At 47.0% G+C, this 19,026-nt stretch overlaps 1 protein-coding gene across 3 annotated transcripts in view; it reads right to left on the bottom strand.

The window, feature by feature from the left end:
• The window catches only part of CIST1 (colon, intestine and stomach enriched 1), a 63,499-nt gene extending 48,686 nt beyond the window's left edge, over positions 1-14,813 (bottom strand). For all 3 annotated transcript variants that reach the window (XM_069977944.1, XM_069977945.1, XM_069977946.1), the window contains exons 1-3: positions 14,778-14,813; positions 8,573-8,663; positions 7,112-7,233 (exon numbers count right to left, since the gene is read on the bottom strand). In XM_069977944.1, the coding sequence (XP_069834045.1) occupies positions 7,112-7,233; positions 8,573-8,663; positions 14,778-14,811 (247 nt within the window). In that variant the 5' untranslated portion in view covers positions 14,812-14,813. The remainder of the gene's footprint in view (positions 1-7,111; positions 7,234-8,572; positions 8,664-14,777) is intronic.
• Positions 14,814-19,026: the final 4,213 nt, after the last annotated feature.

Genomic DNA, 19,026 nt, shown 5'->3' with positions numbered 1-19,026 from the left:
GGCAGAATTCCGTAGTGGGAATCCTGCCTGCCTCAGTGTCCCACAGTGTCTGTAGTATGGGAGGGCTCGATTGCAGCCAAGGGGGTGCTGTCTATTAGAGGTCTTGGAGCATAATTCAAGACATTCCTAACTGTGATTAAAGGGGACAGGAAATGAGAGTCAGTCTATTTGGCCGTAAACCGTTACCATGTTTGGAATGTAGCTTTGGAGATCGCGCTACAAAAGGTCTGTGTGGAAGTCAACTTAGGTTGGAATAAGAGGAGTGGCTTGAGAGGGATTGAAGACAATTCAGCTTCAACTGGAATCCAGGCCTTTGGGGAACGGAGCCAGTTTACTGCTCTGGCAAGAAGGAAAGCTCTATAATAAGTTTCGGGATCCGGGAGACCAATACCTCCCAGGTGTTTAGGTCTGGATAACAACATCCTTGTTATTCTGACCTTTTTCCCTGCCCATATAAATGAGGTTATTGAATTAGAGAGGGCAAGAAAATATGACTTAGGGATCGGGAAAGGAAGGACTTGGAAAAAATAAAGTAGAAGATAAAGTAGATTGGATAAAAGGCAAGGAGCAGAGGATAATTTAGTTTGTATAATTCATGTAGCTTTTCACTTATCTTAAATTGACTGTACCACCAGGCCCAGGCAGAATGACCTGGAGGCGGGCCGACCCACCCTTAGTGGGAGGAAACCCCCACCCCTCTATGATAGGATTCCATTGATTCTAATGGAGTCATGTCATGGAGGGGCTGGGGTTTCTACCCACTAAGGGTGGGTCGGCCCGCCTCCAGTGCTTCTGCTTGGGCCTGGTGGTACAGTCACTTTAACTCACGCTCCACAATGAAGCAAGTGATGCTATAGTGCTGCTGTTATGTCAACATTATGGCCACAAGGCTCTAAACCCAATGATGGCAATCCTTTGTTCACTTAAGCTGTAGCTAAACCACATTTTGCAGCTTTAATAAAGACACTAAAATACAAGCACATTACGCCTATTGTAATGCAGTCATAGGATGTGAGAATTTTTTTTACACTGACTCTTTGTGTTTTGTGGCTTTTTTTGCCTTGTAAAAAGATACCATGAATCTTTGACTAGTGTTTTTGCTTTACATTTTATTCCTAAATCATACTTTGTTACAAAAAAATAAATGCCATGGACCCCAAAGGCTATGTTTGTGTATATAAAGTCCCTAAAAACATTTATTTATTCATTTATTATGAGGCTTCTAAACAGCTGAGCTCAGCAATGTTTAAAGGCCCAGCAATGAATCATTGTTTAGAACTCTAAGGACACAGACACTTGTTCTGTATATACACAGTCCGATTGATTCTTGACATTTTTTTTCAAACATTTGCACCCCACCATCAGTTTTCAACCAACTTGCATCTACCTAGAATCACGAAAAGGCATGTGGCCTTGATGTTTTCTGCTTTCCCATTTCATGTGGGGTTTCCTTTACAGTCTGGAGCATTTAAAGGGGTTATCCAGCCCTACAAAAACATGGCCACTTTCCCCCCTCTCTTGTCCCTAGATTGGGTGGGGTTTGGAACTGAGTTCTATTGAAGTAAATGGAGCTTAATTGCAAACTACACCTGAACTGGAGACAAGAGAGTGGAAAAAGTGGCCTTTTTTTTTTAGCACTGGATAACCCCTTTAACTTGCTCTTATCTGACCAACTATAAGTTGTTTTAACGTTAGAGAGATGATTAGCGCAAAATGATGCATCAAGCAGCAAAAGAAAAAAAACAACCAAATACACTAAGCAGCCAATCAGATCCATAATAAATCTAGTGGGATAAGAACCCAAAATTCTAGTGTGGTGTCATTGTAAAAACTATCTGCATGCAGAACACCCTATTTGTCATGTATATACCTTCCTCTGTGATCTGTGTTCTTTTGCAGGGGTGCTGACTTAACCCCTTAACGACATCAGGCGTAAGCATACGCCCCCGCAGGGTGGGCTTTAACGCAAACGGGCGTATACTTACGCCCGATGTTTCCCCGATCGCTGTGTGTTCACACACAGCGGTCGGGGAAGTTGTCCTGCTATAATGTATAGCAGGCTATCTCTGCTCGTCGGCACGGGGGGTGATTAACCCCTCCCGTGCCAATGATCGCTGCTATATGCTGATCAATACAGATCAGCATATAGCAGCTAAAAACAGCTTTCCGGGTCATCGGTGACCCGGTGACCCGGAAAGCAATGGCGATTGGTGATGTCCGAGATAGCACCAATCGCCATTAGTGTACTGGGGAAAGATGGCGCCGATGCCACCCCCACGATCGCCGTGATAGGCCAGCCAGTACCGGCCGGCCCATCATGGCGATCAAACTGTAAAAAAACAGTTTTGTCGGGTTCTGCACCCCTCAGCTAGGTAGCTGAGGGGTGCAGAACAGGTGTGTGTGGTGCAGGTGTCCGGGCGTCCGGAGCGAAGATCTGCGGTCTTCTTCGCTTCACTTCCAGGTTCGGTCGTCCAGCGTCGGAAATCTTCGGAAACGCTCGGGTCCTCGGGTTCGGCGGGTCTCGGCAATCTCCAGCAGCGTCGCTCTACTGCCCCCTAGCGGCTGATCAGTGAATATCATTCACTGATCAGTTGCTTTGGGTTAAGAAGATTTTTTTTTTTTCCCCCCCAATTTTTTTTTTCTTTTTTTACGCCCTAACGGCGCTGAGTGCTGATCAGCATCGCACGTAAGTGCGCCGCTGATCAGCAACTCCTCCTTTTTGGCGTAGGGGCGTTTTTCCCCCCTATATCCTACCGCCACTGTCTGCTGATAAGTGCCGCACATAAGTGCGGCATTTATCAGCAGCTTCTTTCTTGGCGTAGGGATATTTTTTCTTACTGTCAAAAAAACACGTAAAAAAACACTACACTACACCACACTACATGGAATAAAGTTTTACACTACACCACTACACATTTACATACCCCATATACTAATCCCCGTATAAAGATGGCCCCCAGGGTGTTTTCAGCGTCGGACGCATACGTTATTATTGCCTCCGACACCGAAACAGCCAGTGAGGATGAATGGGGGGGGGGGGGGGTCCTTCTTTCCTCCATTCATCCTCATCATCCAGTGACGTGTCTGGGGGAGGCGTAGCGTACGCTGCCCCCCAGACACGTCTTTCCCGCCAGTACCATCCCAATAAGAGATGACGGTATGGCGTGAAATTCTCCAAACTCTGTAAGTGTACCTCAGGGTACACTTACAGATCCAGGGTACGTGCACATTGCGGAATGGCGAAGGATAACCCTTTGTGCATTCCGCAGCTGGCACCCGCCGGCGGACTGATGGAGGCGCGCGTCTCCACCCGTGTCATAGACTCCATTCTATGCACGGGCAGAATCCGCCCGTGCATATAATGGAGTGTGACACGAGCGGAGACACGCGCCTGCATCAGTCCGCCGGCGGGTGCCAGCTGCGGAATGCACAAAGGGTTTATCCTTAGAGTGTATGAAGGAAGGGACACCCAAATCCAGCCCCCAGATGCCTCCCCCCCCCATCCTCGGAGTTAGTGGGGAGATCGTTCGGGAACTGATCTTCCCACTGCTGGATAAAGGTTACCACCTGTATGGGGATAACTTTTATACCAGCACCCCCCTCTTCTGGTCTGTCGCTGCCCGAGCTACTGTAGCTTGCGGCACGATCCGAAAATATCAGAAGCAGTAATAAAGCCCTAATATTTAGCAGCCATGGAGCGGACCCAGCGCTTCTGGATATGAAGGACCACGTATCGCACCAGGGCAACATTTTCCAAGTGACCAAGTGACGTCCCCCACGCTGGAAAACAGAAGACCCCAGAAGAAGTGCAGAGTGTGGCGTAACAGGGGGATCAGGAAGGACGCAATTTTCCAGTGTGACACCTGTCCTGATCACCCCGGCCTCTGCATACTGGATCGCTTCAAGGCGTACCACACGTCATTGGGGTTCTACATTATCTAAATTCTGTCCCTTATTCCTATTTCAGGGGTCACGGTGATCCGGGGATTATTCTGATTGCCATTATGGAGTCGGGAAGGAATTTTTTCCCTGTGATGAGGCTACTGTCGTCTGCCTCACAAGGGTTTTTTGCCTTCCTCTGGATCCACACAGGTTGAATTTGATGGACTCCTGTCCTTTTCAACCTTATAAACTAATAATTGGCCTAATACCCCCAAATAAATTAGAATTGTCCCTTTTCCCCAGCTAAATAGGTATTGCCGCCATTCCCATTAGAGGATGCCATGATGCAATTACAAAGCCTTTGTGCGGCCAGGACAGTAGAAACCCCCTACAAGTGACCCCATTCTGGAAACTACACCCCATAAGGAATCTAACGAGGGGGGCAGTAGGGATATGGGCCCCTGGTGACGGCCACATTTGGGCCGTGAAAATGAAAAAATTGTATTTTTTATTTTCATGGCACATGTTCCACTATGTGCCCGTCACCAGTGAGGTCCATATGCTCACTGTACCCCTTGTTGGATTCCTTATGGGGTGTTGTTTCCAGAATGGGGTCACTTGTGGGGGGTTTCTACTGTCCTGGCAGCACAGGAGCTTTTTAATTGCGACATGGCCTCCATCCTCCATTCCAGCCTCTAAATGGCGCTCTGTCCCTTTGGTGGCTTGCCCTCTGCCCATATGGCACATTATATCCACATGTGGGGTATTTTCGTACTCAGGGGAAATTACCCTACACGTTTTGTGTTCACTTTCTTTTTTAACCCCTTGTGGAAAAGGAAAAAATCAAGGCTAGACCAACATTTAGTGTAAAAAATGTTTAATTTTTACACTAAATCATTGATCTTGTCTTGATTTTCTCATTTTCACAAGGGGTTAAAAGATAAAAAAACACTAAATATGTAGAGCAATTTCCCCTGAGTACGGAAATACCCGACATGTGGACATAAAGCGCCATGCGGGTGCAGGGTAAGCCTCCAAAGGGAAGGAGTGCCATTTGGCTTTTTGAGGCTGGATTTGGCTGGAATGGATGTTGAGGGGCCATGTTGCATTTAAAAGGCCCCTGAGTTGCCAAGACAGTTGAACCCCCCCCACAAGTGACCCCATTATGGAAACTACACCCCTCAGGGAATGTAACAAGGGGTATAGTGAGCATATGGACCCCACTGGTGACGGGCACAAATGTGGAACAATATGGCGTGAAAATGAAATATTAAATTTTTTACACTATAATGTTGGTTTAGCCTTAAATTTTTCATTTTCACAAGAGGTTAAAAGAAAAAAAAAAACACAAAATGTGTAGAGCAATATCCCCCGAGTCCGTAAATACCCCACATGTGGACATAAAGCTCCATGTGGACGCAGGACAATCCTCCGAAGGGAAATAGCGCCATTTGGATTTTGCAGGCTGGATGTGGCCAGAATGAATGATGAACGCCATGTCGCATTTACAGAGCCCTTGTGCTGCCAAAACACTGGAAACCCCCCACAAGTGACCCCATTCTGGAAACTACACCCCTCAAGGAATCTAACAAGGGGTGCAGTGAGGATATGGACCCCTTAATGACGGCCACATTTGTGCCGTGAAAGTGAAAAAATGAAATTTTTCCCTTTCACGTCACATTGTTCCACATTTGTGCCCGTCACCAGTGGGGTCCATATGTTTACTGAACCCCTTGTTAGATTCCTTAAGGGGTGTAGTTTCCAGAATGGGGTCACTTGTGGGGGGTTTCCAGTGTTTTGGCAGCACGAGGGCTCTGTAAATGCGACATGACCCTTGAAATCCATTCCAGTAAAATCCAGATTGCAAAGGCCAATTGGCGCTCCTTCCCTTTTGAGGCTAGTCCTGCGCCCGCTTGGCACTTTATGTCCACATGTGGGGTATTTCTGTACTCGGGAGAAACTGCGCTACATGTTTGGTGTTTTTTTTTCTTTTATCCCCTTGTAAAAATGAAAAATGAATGCTAGAACAACATTTTAGTGTAAAAAATAGAATTTTTCCTTTTATACACCACATTGTTCTGAAAATCTGTGAAGCACCTGTGGGGTCCAGGTGCTCACCGCACCCATTTTTACATTCCTTGAGGGGTGCAGTTTTCTAAATGGCGTCCCTTTCTAACATACAGGCCCCTCAAATACACTTTGAACCTGAACAGGTCCCTAAAAATATCTGATTTTAAAATTTTACAGAAAATTTGGAAAATTGCTGCTAATGTTTTAAGCTTCCTATTGTGTAAAGAAAATGAAATATAGTTTAATAAATGCCGCCAACATAAAGTAGACATGTTGCTAATGCTATTTAATATATAATTTATGTGGCATAACCATTTTCTGTATAAGCAGAAAGTTTTCAAAGTTGGAAAAATGCAGTTTTTCAGAATTTTTCACGTTATTTTGGTGTTTTTCATAAAGATTCGGTATGAGTATCGACTCCATTTTACCAGAAATGTAAAGTACAATATGTCACGAGAAAACAATCTCAGAATCAGCCGGATAGGTAAAAGCATCCCGAAGTTATTAATGAATAAAGTGACACTGGTCAAATTCATAAAATTTGTCTCTGTCCTTAAGGCCATTTCAGGCTCTGTCCTTAAGGGGTTAAAAGGAATGTTTGTCCAAAACAACATGTGGATTTTTACTAACAAAAACAATGCTAGGTATGTGCCTTGTCAGGACACAGTATTATACTTAGTTCTTTCAGATATAACAGCACTAGGTCTACATATAGATGTTTTCTTAGGATCTAGTATGTAAATACATACAGTATAGACCTATATGTGATATTACAATGTTTGTATGGTAACTGTGGATGGTTTGCCATCTGGAGTGAGAGGTTCTTACTCAAAGTGAAACAATATTTGCACTGGTTATCTATCAGGAGTGCATAGCGTATCAGTCAGGTCCCAACCCTGACTCGCCTTAGAACTACATCACAGTATTGCCTCCCATGCTGCATTTTACAAGCTTCTGTGCTAGAAGTTACAGAACAAAAACTAGTTTGTGCATCTTTTCAGTGACAACACAGAAAGGATAGCTTGTTAATAACAGGATAAGTAAGATACAGAAAACAATTTGAAAGCTATACATTCTTCAAATAAGAAAAACAAAGACAGACTCTGAATATAAACCTCCCCGTTATTTGCACTTTACAGATGTGAGAGATAACTGTTACCTTGTGCACAGAGCAGAAGCAGGAGCAGCAGCGAATAGACATTGCGAGACTTCGCCATGGCAAAGACAGGTCTACAGTCCAGCAGCTGTTTAGCAAATAACTTCAGACCACGTCTGTGTATCCTAGTGGCAAGGAAGTGAACAGGTGTAACCTGAGCATAGGTAAAGCCTACTCTTAACTCTTTGTTACATCGCAGTTTGACTCTGCAACATGCTGCCAGCGGCGAAACTTATCTAGATATGTGTTCTACAGGTTATCGAGATTACTAGAGATGAGACGAAATACAGTAAGGTCGGGTTCGCAAAACCTCAAATGCTCGGCATTTGACTCCAGGTAGCTGGAAAAGATGGATACAGCTAAGGTGTTAAAGTGTGTTCCGACCTGTACCGATTGTGAGAACAAGCGTTGAGAGGACCGCGCCGCAGCACAGTCCGCTCACCGCTCTGTGTCAGTGAAAGAGTTAGGCTCCATAGACTTACATTAGGAGCCTGACTCATTACAAGACCGGGAGAGGACCACGCTTAGTGCACTGTATAATGTTTAATCTTTACTGCATCTTGTTCTAAAAGTTTAGATGTTTGTTTAGTTCAAACCAGCAAATAAAGAAACTCTGACAGAAAGCGCCCAAATGGAAGCCAAAATCAGTGAGGTCTGTGGATACGGTTACCGCATGCACCACGAGATTTCATTATATAAACTTTAAACAATATTTTAAAATCCATATTCCAACCATTTGGGTGAGGTATAAATTCGTTTTAATTCATGTTTTTTCATCACCCTCCCTTCTATTTCTTAAAATCTTATTAACAATAGCAAATTTTAAATCACAAACAGTGTGGGACATCTCAATAACGTGTTCATATACCGTGGCTCCCCAAAAATAATACAGTGTCTTGTATTAATTTATGCTCCAAAAGATGCACTATGTCTTATTTTCAAGGGATGTCTAATTTTTCCATAACGAATTCACACTAATTGTTTAACAAAAAAAATTAACATTTATTATATACTGTACAGTAGTTGTCATCACGAACCAGCATAACCAGACATAGCCCTGGTGGCGGCGGGGGTCTTACATTCGAGGGATGCCTTATTTTCAGGGGTATACCTTATTTTAAGCTATCCTGTATATCCTCCACTATGCCTTTTTTCGGAGGATGTCTTATTTTTGGGGAACCAGGGTAGTGGCAGATCCTAGCAGCTTGAATGGTGGACTTGTGCTTATTGATCCTGAGTTTACAACTTAACGTGCTGGCACATCCATTTTAAGGGTAGCTTCACACATACCGGATCCACAGCGGATTTCACGCTGTGAGTTTGCAGCGAAATCCGCTGTGGATCCTGTACTTTGAAGCTGAATGTGTCCCATACATGCAGCAGATGCGCTGCCCGTATTGGACTTGGCCTCTTTAACCCCCTCGCCGCCGGTCGACTGCAGCCCTATCCCTGAAATACCATTACCTGCTTGGCGCCGCGGCTGTGTGAAGCTCCCGGCTCCCGTCGCTGCTCAGCAGCCAATCAGTGCTCCCTGTAAACGTACCGAATCGTCCATCTGCCGGAATGATTAGACGGGAAAGGGTTAAATAGATGTCAATTACAAATCTATATAACTTTCTAACACCAGTTGGATTTAAAAGAAAAAGATTTTCGCTAGAGTACCCCTTTAAGTGTTAACACAAAAACACCGAAAAATGCAACAGCTTACTGCACTGGCAAGATGTAGACCCACTACAGACATGAAAATAGTTAAAAGCAGCCCTCCCAACTGCTAAAAAAGAATTCCCACAAAAATAACGAGGCTTTTGGTTATCAGTTGCAAACAGTGTAAACCACCCCACCACGATAAGGTAGCCCCTTTTAAGTGTTATCGTAATATTCTTGTTCTGTTCGTCTACAAGGGCATTCTGACAGACAAGAACGAGATTCCAGAAAACAACAATCATGTGAGGAAAGGCCCTTAGTCTACAGCCGTGGTCTGTTTCTAACTAGAATTGTTTATCCTAGGGCTAAGATAGGAACCAAGGCCGGGGTGTAGGTATTTTGGGTTAGATTTCTAGACAAAATAACCTTTGGTTATTTAAATACTTGTCTAATTGAGTTGTATATGCAAATCTCTCAAATATCAATGTTGTAAATTATATGGTTTCACCCAAATGGCAACTAGCGATTTTGCAGCCGTTTTTTTTTATTTTGGACGGCTGTCATTCTGACGCGAAAACACGCTGTGTTAATTTGCTGTAATTTGCAGAAACCAGCAGCATTTTGGCACCGAAATGACGGACGCCTAAAAAAATGGCCATGAAAGAGCCAAAAAACATTGTATGAACACAGCCTGTACCTGTAGTGAATTTTTTTAAGTAATCAACAGGAATTATGACCACAAGCAGTTTTGCAATATACTCGCTTTATTTTTTTTAATTTTTCCATGTTTAAATCAATGCTATAGATACAGCCAAACCGTTATTCAAGCTCCTATTTGGTCTTTTCCCTTTTCTAAAGGGGATTCTAATATGGGGGTGGGGGCTAACTATTGGGTAGAAGATGCCTAATGGAGGATGTTATTGTGGTGTCCCACTACAGGTGTTTTTCCCTCTCCTGTGCACCTGTCAAAAAGCCTTTTCTTTCAGGTTAAAGTGGTGATGAGGTATTCTGCAGTTTCGCCACTTGGTGTCAGTATTTTTATATGTCTATGTTTTGCACAGCTGAAGTCAGTATTGGGTTAATGTTTATTGTATACCATGTGCTGATTATTGACCAATAGGGGGTGCTCTTTACTTCTAACCTACCTCTTTGCTCCTTTCTCCTGCACATACTCATCACCACCACTCACAGGTAGGCATATAGAGGCCCCTGTAGAAGGAATTACATGGCGGAGGAATTACATGCAGTTCAGTCTTATCCAGATTCTCAGAGAAAAAAAGATGCAAAAAACTACTGTTCCTGCTGTGGTTAAGCCAGAACCTGGCTGCTGCCAGGACCCCTGCCAGGGACAGCAAAGTTCAGTTGAATCTAGACGCAAGAGATAACCCAGATAACCACAACTGGGGCTTGTAGTACTCTGACAGGACGGGTAGCTCGCAACTGTAGGGCAGAAAGTGGTCAGACCAAAGTCTAAACACAACTAGAAGTAACTATTAACTATAAAGTACAGTATATCTTCAGGTTCCGGCAGAGTACATTGCTACACTGGGTTGGGGCTCCTTTGACAGACTCCTCTACTCTACTCTTCAAGCACCGCTCCAGCTACCACTCCTCTCCGCTCCTCTCAAGCACCTCATTAAGCACAACATGGTCAAGCACTAAAAGTCTATGTGAAGATTTCTCTATTCTGCAAAAGTGTATTGTTATGTTAAAGAACTTGACAGTAAAACTGTTCTATTTTTACATCACTAGGACTCATATTCTATACGCACCAGCACCATACACACTAACCATACACCTTTGGTTATTTTTCCCCTTTCTGTGTGTGTGTGCGTGGGGGGGGGGGGGTACAAATAGTCTGGGAAGGTCAGTTGCCACTCAGGACTGCCGTGACAAGAGCCCAAGGGACCCACCAAAACCCAGCAGGTTGCCAACCATTCGGGGAACACAGCCAGCCACACAAACAAGCAGGTATCAACATCACACCTGTGTGCTGGACAAGCACTGGCGTCACAACATTAACACCTTTGGCTGTGCTTACAACCACCAATAATAACATTACCGGTGGATCACCACACTATGTACTGGGGTAGGGGTGCTGGCTAACTGATGGGGGATTAACTACAGGGGGATGCCTACATGGGGGATACTACCTACTGGGGTTAAATTACCTACAAGGGAGATGACTACCTACTGGGGGGCAGGGCCGATTCTGGGGTCTCACCCACCTGAGACAAACCTTAGACGGCCGCCCCCTCACTAGTGCCCGAACCACCACCACCCCCACGCCCGCAGCAAGCCTAATACCACCCCCCCTTCCCCGATCACCACAGCGTGAGCCCCGCCGACCGCAGGCACTCACCATAGCCAGGAGGGACTTGAGAGCTGTTGGGCGACATCGCGGGAGCCCAGCAGGACGTGGGGACAGCGGTGAGCGTGGGCGGCGGGCTGGCTGTGACGGGACAGGTGAGCGGCTGCAGGACTGCTGTTATTTTTGTTAAGTGAAACATTATGCCGCCCCCTGCAGGACCGCAGAAGCTCCTGCCTGAGGCAGAATGCTTATTCTGCCCCATAGCAGAAGCGGCCCTGCTGGGGGGGCTAGCTATATGGGGGATAATAAACTATATGGGGGAACAGAGGGGCCTAAATACTTTATGGAGACAGAGGGACATAACTACTATATTGAGGGACAGAAAGCATAAATACTACAGGGATGCACAGAGGCAGGCTTAATTCATATATGGATGCTCAGAGAGGGCCTAACTACTATTTTGAAGCGCAAAGAGGGCCTATCTTCTATATGAGGTGCTGGGGGTTTATCTACTATATGAGAGTACAGACGGGGGCCTTTATTGGGTCTAAATACTACATCTGGAACCAAGTAGGCACCATTACAGTTTGGAGCAATACAGATGGATGCTGCAGAATGGTGCAGCGGGCCGTGCACTGATTGGCTAAGTGGGACCTACAGGGATCGGGAGCCTTAGATGCAGCCGGAGCATGGACCAGTCTCACAGTAGGATGATTTGGCGCTGCTCTGGGATATTATGTGCACTACTTGGCAGTATCTGGCACTCCGTACTAGTATGTGTTTGTTGGTGAGGCCCCAGCATCAACATGATCTCCGGGTGTGGCACAAGATCAAAAAGTTTGAGAAGCCCTGTACCAGAGTCTAGACCCGTGATGGCGAACCTATGACACGCGTGCACTGACATGCGTAGCCATAGTCGCTGACACGCACCTGCCATGCGTATTCCTCCCCCCATGTACCGCCTGGACACAGCTACTGTGACGTCACCTGGCACAGTAGCTGCGTACAGCCAGCCACAGCAGTGCCGCACTCCAGCCCCATCTTGCTCCTCCCTCCAGCCCTGTCTTGCTCCTCCCTCCAGCGTGGTCATGGGGGTCAGGTGGGGTAGTGTGCGTGTGGAAGGGTCAGGTAGGGCAGTGTATGGGGAGGGATGGGGGTCAGGTGGGGTAGTGTGTGTGTGTGTGTGCGGAAGGGTCAGGTAGGGTAGTGTATGCGGAGGGATGGGGGTCAGGTGGGGTAGTGTGTGTGCGGAAGGGTCAGGTAGGGTAGTGTATGGGGAGGGATGGGGGTCAGGTGGGGTTGTGTGTGTGTGTGTGTGTGAAACAGTCAGGTAGAGTAGTGTACGGGGAGAAATGGGGGTCAGGCGGGGTAATGTGTGTGTGGTTTTTAGTTTTCTTCACACAATAATTATTTTTGGTTTCTTAAATACAGTTTCATATTACAGTTACATATTTTTGTTTTTTAAACTACAAATAACGCAAAATTATCGTGTTTTTTCTCGAAGCGACACACTATTCGAGTTATACCCTTTTTTTTGCCGAATGTTGACAGACAAAGCTCAAAAGTTTGCCCATCACTGGTCTAGACATATTGTTTGTGTGGCCCTTAGCTTTATTTAGCTATTGGGTATTACACAGGGAGACATGTGGCCTACAGCTGATTATTTTTGACAGGTCAGAAGTGAGAAATCTATTTTTTTTCTAAAGGGCTAGGGCTAATTTTCAGGGTAATTTTTGCCCCAACACTGTAGCCCCACTTCCTACAGTAGGAGCTGCCATAGTGTATCGCCCACTGTTGATAAGCTGCTATACTGTAAATTCCCCTGTAGTTAGTCCTCTATACCTCCCTCCACTGCTCCCCGTCATTAACCCGTGAAACGCCACCGATAGGAGCGTTTTAGTACCAGTGACAGAAGCGGCTCCAGTCACTGAACAATCGATACTTACCACTCTATCAGACTCTATGATAAGATCAAAAAAGGCATAGCATTGACCAATGTATGCAATCTAATGATCGCATGTAATGGTTCCCTAGGGAGACTTAAAGGGGTTATCCAGTGCTACAAAAACATGGCCACTTTCCCCCTACTGTTGTCTCCAGTTTGGGTGGGGTTTTGAAGCTCAGTTCCATTGAAGTAAATGGAGCTTAATTGCAAACCACACCTGAACTGGAGACAACAGTAGGGGAAAAAGTGGCCATGTTTTTGTAGCGCTGGATAACCCCTTTAATAGGTGTAAAGAAAAACAGTTTTTAAAAACATGACATAGACCCTCCCCCAATAATAGTATAAATCACCCCTCTTTACCACTTTATAAATAAAACACCTAAGGTGAATTAAATAAACATATTATATATCATAGTGTGCAAAATTGTCTGATCTAGTAAAATATAACAATAGTGTTTCAGTATGGTAAACAGCGTGAACAAAAAAAAGGCGACAGAATTTTTTTTTTTATAAAGAGTGATTGAAACATCCAATCTACATATATATGGTACCAATAAAAACAAGACATCATGTAACCCCAGGTTAAAAAATAAAAGGGCTATGGCTCTTAGACGGCAATGAGGAAAAAACAAAAATACAAAAATTAAAATTGGGGCCTGGTCATCAAGGCCAAAATCCACTGTGTCCTTAAAGTGTCACTGCCACTACAAAAAAGAGAGACATAAATGATAATGGAGTCATACATCATCATTTTAGATTTAGATTGTCAATTATCTTCGATTTTTATTCTATATTCGAGAAAAGCGAAGAAAATCAACCCAAAGGGTTTTTGTCAAGCACACACAGACTCTATCAGTCCGGGTCTGAGTGTTCAGACCAGTACCAATTGTGAGAACGAGCCAGGAGAAGACCATGTCGGTCTCATAATGAAACCAACTCTTTTTACTGACACGCTCTTCTCCAGGCTCGCCGGTATGGGTCTAGACACAGGCAGATCAAAACTTTTGATATGTCTTTCTGACACGTCAAAAGTTTTTTTAACAACAGTAAGACTGTCAAGGAAAGGCTTTGGAAAGTGTTTTAGGCATGTGAAAACAAGTTTGACAAACATCTATTTAGTGAAGTGTTTCTTAAAGAGGATGTACCACCAGGTACATCCTCTTTAAGCTGAACCGACGGATCGAACCGTTCTATGGACCGGAACCGGCCGGTGCTCGAGCACTGGAGGTAGGCTGGCCCGCCCCCAGTGGGAGGGAATTCCCTCCCCTGTATGACGCGGCTCCCTTAGAATGAATGGAGCCGCGTCATACAGGGGAGGGAATTCCCTCCCATTGGGAGCGGCCCGGCCTACCTCCAGTGCTTGAGCACCAGCCGGTTCTGGTGCATAGAACGGCGCCGTGCACGGGAACCGGGCCGTTTTTCGGACCGCGGCACTGGCTTCCCCGTGACGGCGCCATTCGATCCGTGGGTTCAGCTTAAAGAGGATGTACCTGGTGGTACATCCTCTTTAAGCCTAGTCCTCATGGTCACCAACAGTTCATAATGTGAGGATATCCCATACAAAGAAAACCTGTGATAATACCTGATGAGTATGTCTGTCACCTGTAAAATACTAAGTAAATCCTGAAACATGACCTGTTGGTGGCCATGAGGACTGGAAATGAAAAGCGCTGATTTAGTGTGTACAATGAATTTTTATAAGGGAGACAGTTGAATTGTCATCATTTATATATACTGTACCATGTGGATGGTATATGGATCATTATTACCGTGAAGGATTCCAGGTAGACCTTTTCTTTGCATTTGTGTCTCGTGGCATTTTGTCTTATAGCCTACTTTGCCTCATATGTTAGGGCTCAGCATCGGGCTCATGTCCAAATACATAACACATGTTGGCTAAAATGAACAATTGTTCTGCTACTCTGACCTGTATGTGCCAGGAGGTGTCAGGTTGTGCTAGAAAAGTTGATGGGTGTAACAAACAAAGGAACATGAGTCATGAACTATATTAGTGCAGAGAAAGAACTCTGCAGGACTCGTAATGAGAACACCTGGAAATTTGCAGCTAAGCTTAAGATTCCAACAAAAACTGCATACAACTCTCAGATATGACACAAAACAGTGTTTGTGTAAAGGGAATCTGTCATTAGATTAACTCTATGCTGCCCTATCTGAAGGCAGAGTAAACCTGAGGGACAGACTTTAGTTTTTTTTTTAGGTGCTGTAACTCTGATAACATCCCTGTTTATTAGTCCATGATATTGCTGAGCCACCTCTCTGGAACAGTGATTGACAGATTTCGGTCCATGACCGCAATAAACAAGGAATTTAAAATATGTAAGGATTTAACTTTAAGAAATCTCCAGTCTTCCAGTACTTATCAGCTGCTGTATGCAGGGCCGTTTTAATACACTAGTGGGCCCAGTGCACAGACATCAAGAGTGGGCCCCCTCTCCTTATAAAGCTTAACTGAATTATATTTATCAGGTATTATCACTGGTGCATTATACTCAGTGCATAAGGTTTTATCACAAGTTATAAAAAGGGAGTATGGTCGGGGAGCATTGCTATGTCAGGTACAATACCCCTAAATCTTTATGAATGATGGAGAGTGAACCTAGTGAGGGGACGTACAGACCTTATATCACCACTGGAACAGTTTCTGGCTATAACAGGTTCCCACTGTAGGGATTGGTGATTGTAGGGAACCCCCCGGGAGTGTGGGTGTGTAAGATCTTGTGTCCCCCCAGTCCTCCTCCTAGTCTGTAGGAGGAGGACTGGGGTCACAGGAGCTTACAGACTAGGAGGACTGGAGGACACAGGAGTTTACAGACTAGGAGGACTGGGGGACACAGGAGTTTATAGACTAGGAGGACTGGGGGGACGCAGGAGTTTACAGACTAGGAGGACTGGGGGGACATAGGAGTTTACAGACTAGGAGGAGGACTGGGGGACACAGGAGCTTACAGACTAGGAGGTGGACTGGGGGACACAGGATCTTACAGACAAGGAGGACTGGGGGGACGCAGGAGCTTACAGACTAGTAAAAGGACTGGGGGGGGGGACACAGGAGCTTACAGACTAGGAGGACTGGGGGGACACAGGAGCTTACAGACTAGGAGGAGGACTGGGGGACACAGGAGTTTACAGACTAGGAGGAGGACTGGGTGGGGGGCACAGGAGCTTACAGACTAGGAGGACTGGGGGACACAGGAGCTTACAGACTAGGAGGACTGCGGGACACAGGAGCTTACAGACTAGGAGGAGGACTGGGGGACACAGGAGCTTACATACTAGGAGGAGGAATGGGGGGACATAGGAGCTTACAGACTAGGAGGAGGACTGGGGGACACAGGAGCTTACAGACTAGGAGGAGGACTGGGGGACACATGAGCTTATAGACTGGGGCACAGGAGCTTACAGACTAGGAGGAGGACTGGGGGGACATAGGAGCTTACAGACTAGGAGGACTGGGGGGGGGGCATAGGAGTTTACAGACTAAGAGGAGGACTGGGGGGGGGACACAGGAGCTTACAGACTAGGAGGAGGACTGGGGGGAAACAGGAGTTTACAGACTAGGAGGACTGGGGAACATAGGAGCTTACAGAATAGGGGGACTGGGGGACACAGGAGTTTACAGACTAGGAGGAGGACTGGGGGGACACAGGAGCTTACAGACTAGGAGGACTGGGGGGGACATAGGAGCTTACAGACGAAGAGGAGGAGGACTGGAAGGGGACACAGGAGCTTACAGACTAGGAGGAGGACTGGGGGACACATGAGTTTACAGACTAGGAGGAGGACTGGGGGGGACACAGGAGCTTACAGACTAGGGGGACTGGGGGGACACAGGAGTTTACAGACTAGGAGGAGGACTGGGGGGACATAGGAGTTTACAGACTAGGAGGAGGACTGGGGGGACATAGGAGCTTACAGACTAGGAGGAGAACTGGGGGGGACATAGGAGCTTACAGACTAGGAGGAAGACTGGGGGGGACACAGGAGCTTACAGACTAGGAGGACTGGGGGGGGGGACACAGGAGCTTACAGACTAGGAAGAGGACTGGTGGGACACAGGAGCTTACAGACGAGGAGGACTGGGGGCACAGGAGCTTACAGACTAGAAAGAGGACTGGGGGGACACAGGAGCTTACAGACTAGGAGGACTGGGGGACACAGGAGCTTACAGACTAGGAGGACTGGGGGACACAGGAGCTTACAGACTAGGAGGAGGACTGGGGGGACATAGGAGCTTACAGACAAGGAGGACTGGGGGACACAGGAGCTTACAGACTAGGAAGAGGACTGGGGGGACACAGGAGCTTACAGACTAGGAGGAGGACTGGGGGACATAGGAGCTTACAGACTAGGAGGACTGGGGGGACGCAGGAGCTTACAGACTAGGAGGACTGGGGGGGACACAGGAGCTTACAGACTAGGAGGAGGACTGGGGGGACATAGGAGCTTACAGACTAGGAAGAGGACTGGGGGGACACAGGAGCTTACAGACTAGGAGGACTGGGGGGACACAGGAGCTTACAGACTAGGAGGACTGGGGGACACAGGAGCTTACAGACTAGGAGGACTGGGGGACACAGGAGCTTACAGACTAGGAGGAGGACTGGGGGGACATAGGAGCTTACAGACAAGGAGGACTGGGGGACACAGGAGCTTACAGACTAGGAAGAGGACTGGGGGACACAGGAGCTTACAGACTAGGAGGAGGACTGGGGGACATAGGAGCTTACAGACTAGGAGGACTGGGGGGACGCAGGAGCTTACAGACTAGGAGGACTGGGGGAACATAGGAGCTTACAAACTAGGAGGACTGGGGGGACGCAGGAGCTTACAAACTAGGAGGACTGGGGGGGATACAGGAGCTTACAGACTAGGAGGACTGGGGGGGATACAGGAGCTTACAGACTAGGAGGAGGACTGGGGGGACATAGGAGCTTACAGACTAGGAAGAGGACTGGGGGGACACAGGAGCTTACAGACTAGGAGGACTGGGGGACACAGGAGTTTACAGACTAGGAGGACTGGGGGACACAGGAGTTTACAGACTAGGAGGAGGACTGGGGGGACATAGGAGTTTACAGACTAGGAGGAGGACTGGGGGGACATAGGAGTTTACAGACTAGGAGGAGGACTGGGGGGACATAGGCGCTTACAGACTAGGAGGAGAACTGGGGGGGACATAGGAGCTTACAGACTAGGAGGAAGACTGGGGGGGACACAGGAGCTTACAGACTAGGAGGACTGGGGGGGGGGCCACAGGAGCTTACAGACTAGGAAGAGGACTGGTGGGACACAGGAGCTTACAGACGAGGAGGACTGGGGGCACAGGAGCTTACAGACTAGGAGGCGGACTGGGGGGCCACAGGAGCTTACAGACGAGGAGGACTGGGGGCACAGGAGCTTACAGACTAGAAAGAGGACTGGGGGGACACAGGAGCTTACAGACTAGGAGGACTGGGGGACACAGGAGCTTACAGACTAGGAGGACTGGGGGACACAGGAGCTTACAGACTAGGAGGAGGACTGGGGGGACATAGGAGCTTACAGACAAGGAGGACTGGGGGACACAGGAGCTTACAGACTAGGAAGAGGACTGGGGGGACACAGGAGCTTACAGACTAGGAGGAGGACTGGGGGACATAGGAGCTTACAGACTAGGAGGACTGGGGGGACGCAGGAGCTTACAGACTAGGAGGACTGGGGGGACATAGGAACTTACAAACTAGGAGGACTGGGGGGACGCAGGAGCTTACAGACTAGGAGGACTGGGGGGGACACAGGAGCTTACAGACTAGGAGGAGGACTGGGGGGACATAGGAGCTTACAGACTAGGAAGAGGACTGGGGGGACACAGGAGCTTACAGACTAGGAGGACTGGGGGGACACAGGAGCTTACAGACTAGGAGGACTGGGGGACACAGGAGCTTACAGACTAGGAGGACTGGGGGACACAGGAGCTTACAGACTAGGAGGAGGACTGGGGGGACATAGGAGCTTACA

The sequence above is a fragment of the Dendropsophus ebraccatus genome, chromosome 7, assembly GCF_027789765.1.
Source record: "Dendropsophus ebraccatus isolate aDenEbr1 chromosome 7, aDenEbr1.pat, whole genome shotgun sequence".
Taxonomy (NCBI): domain Eukaryota; kingdom Metazoa; phylum Chordata; class Amphibia; order Anura; family Hylidae; genus Dendropsophus; species Dendropsophus ebraccatus.
This window is presented reverse-complemented; position numbering and strand designations above follow the sequence as displayed.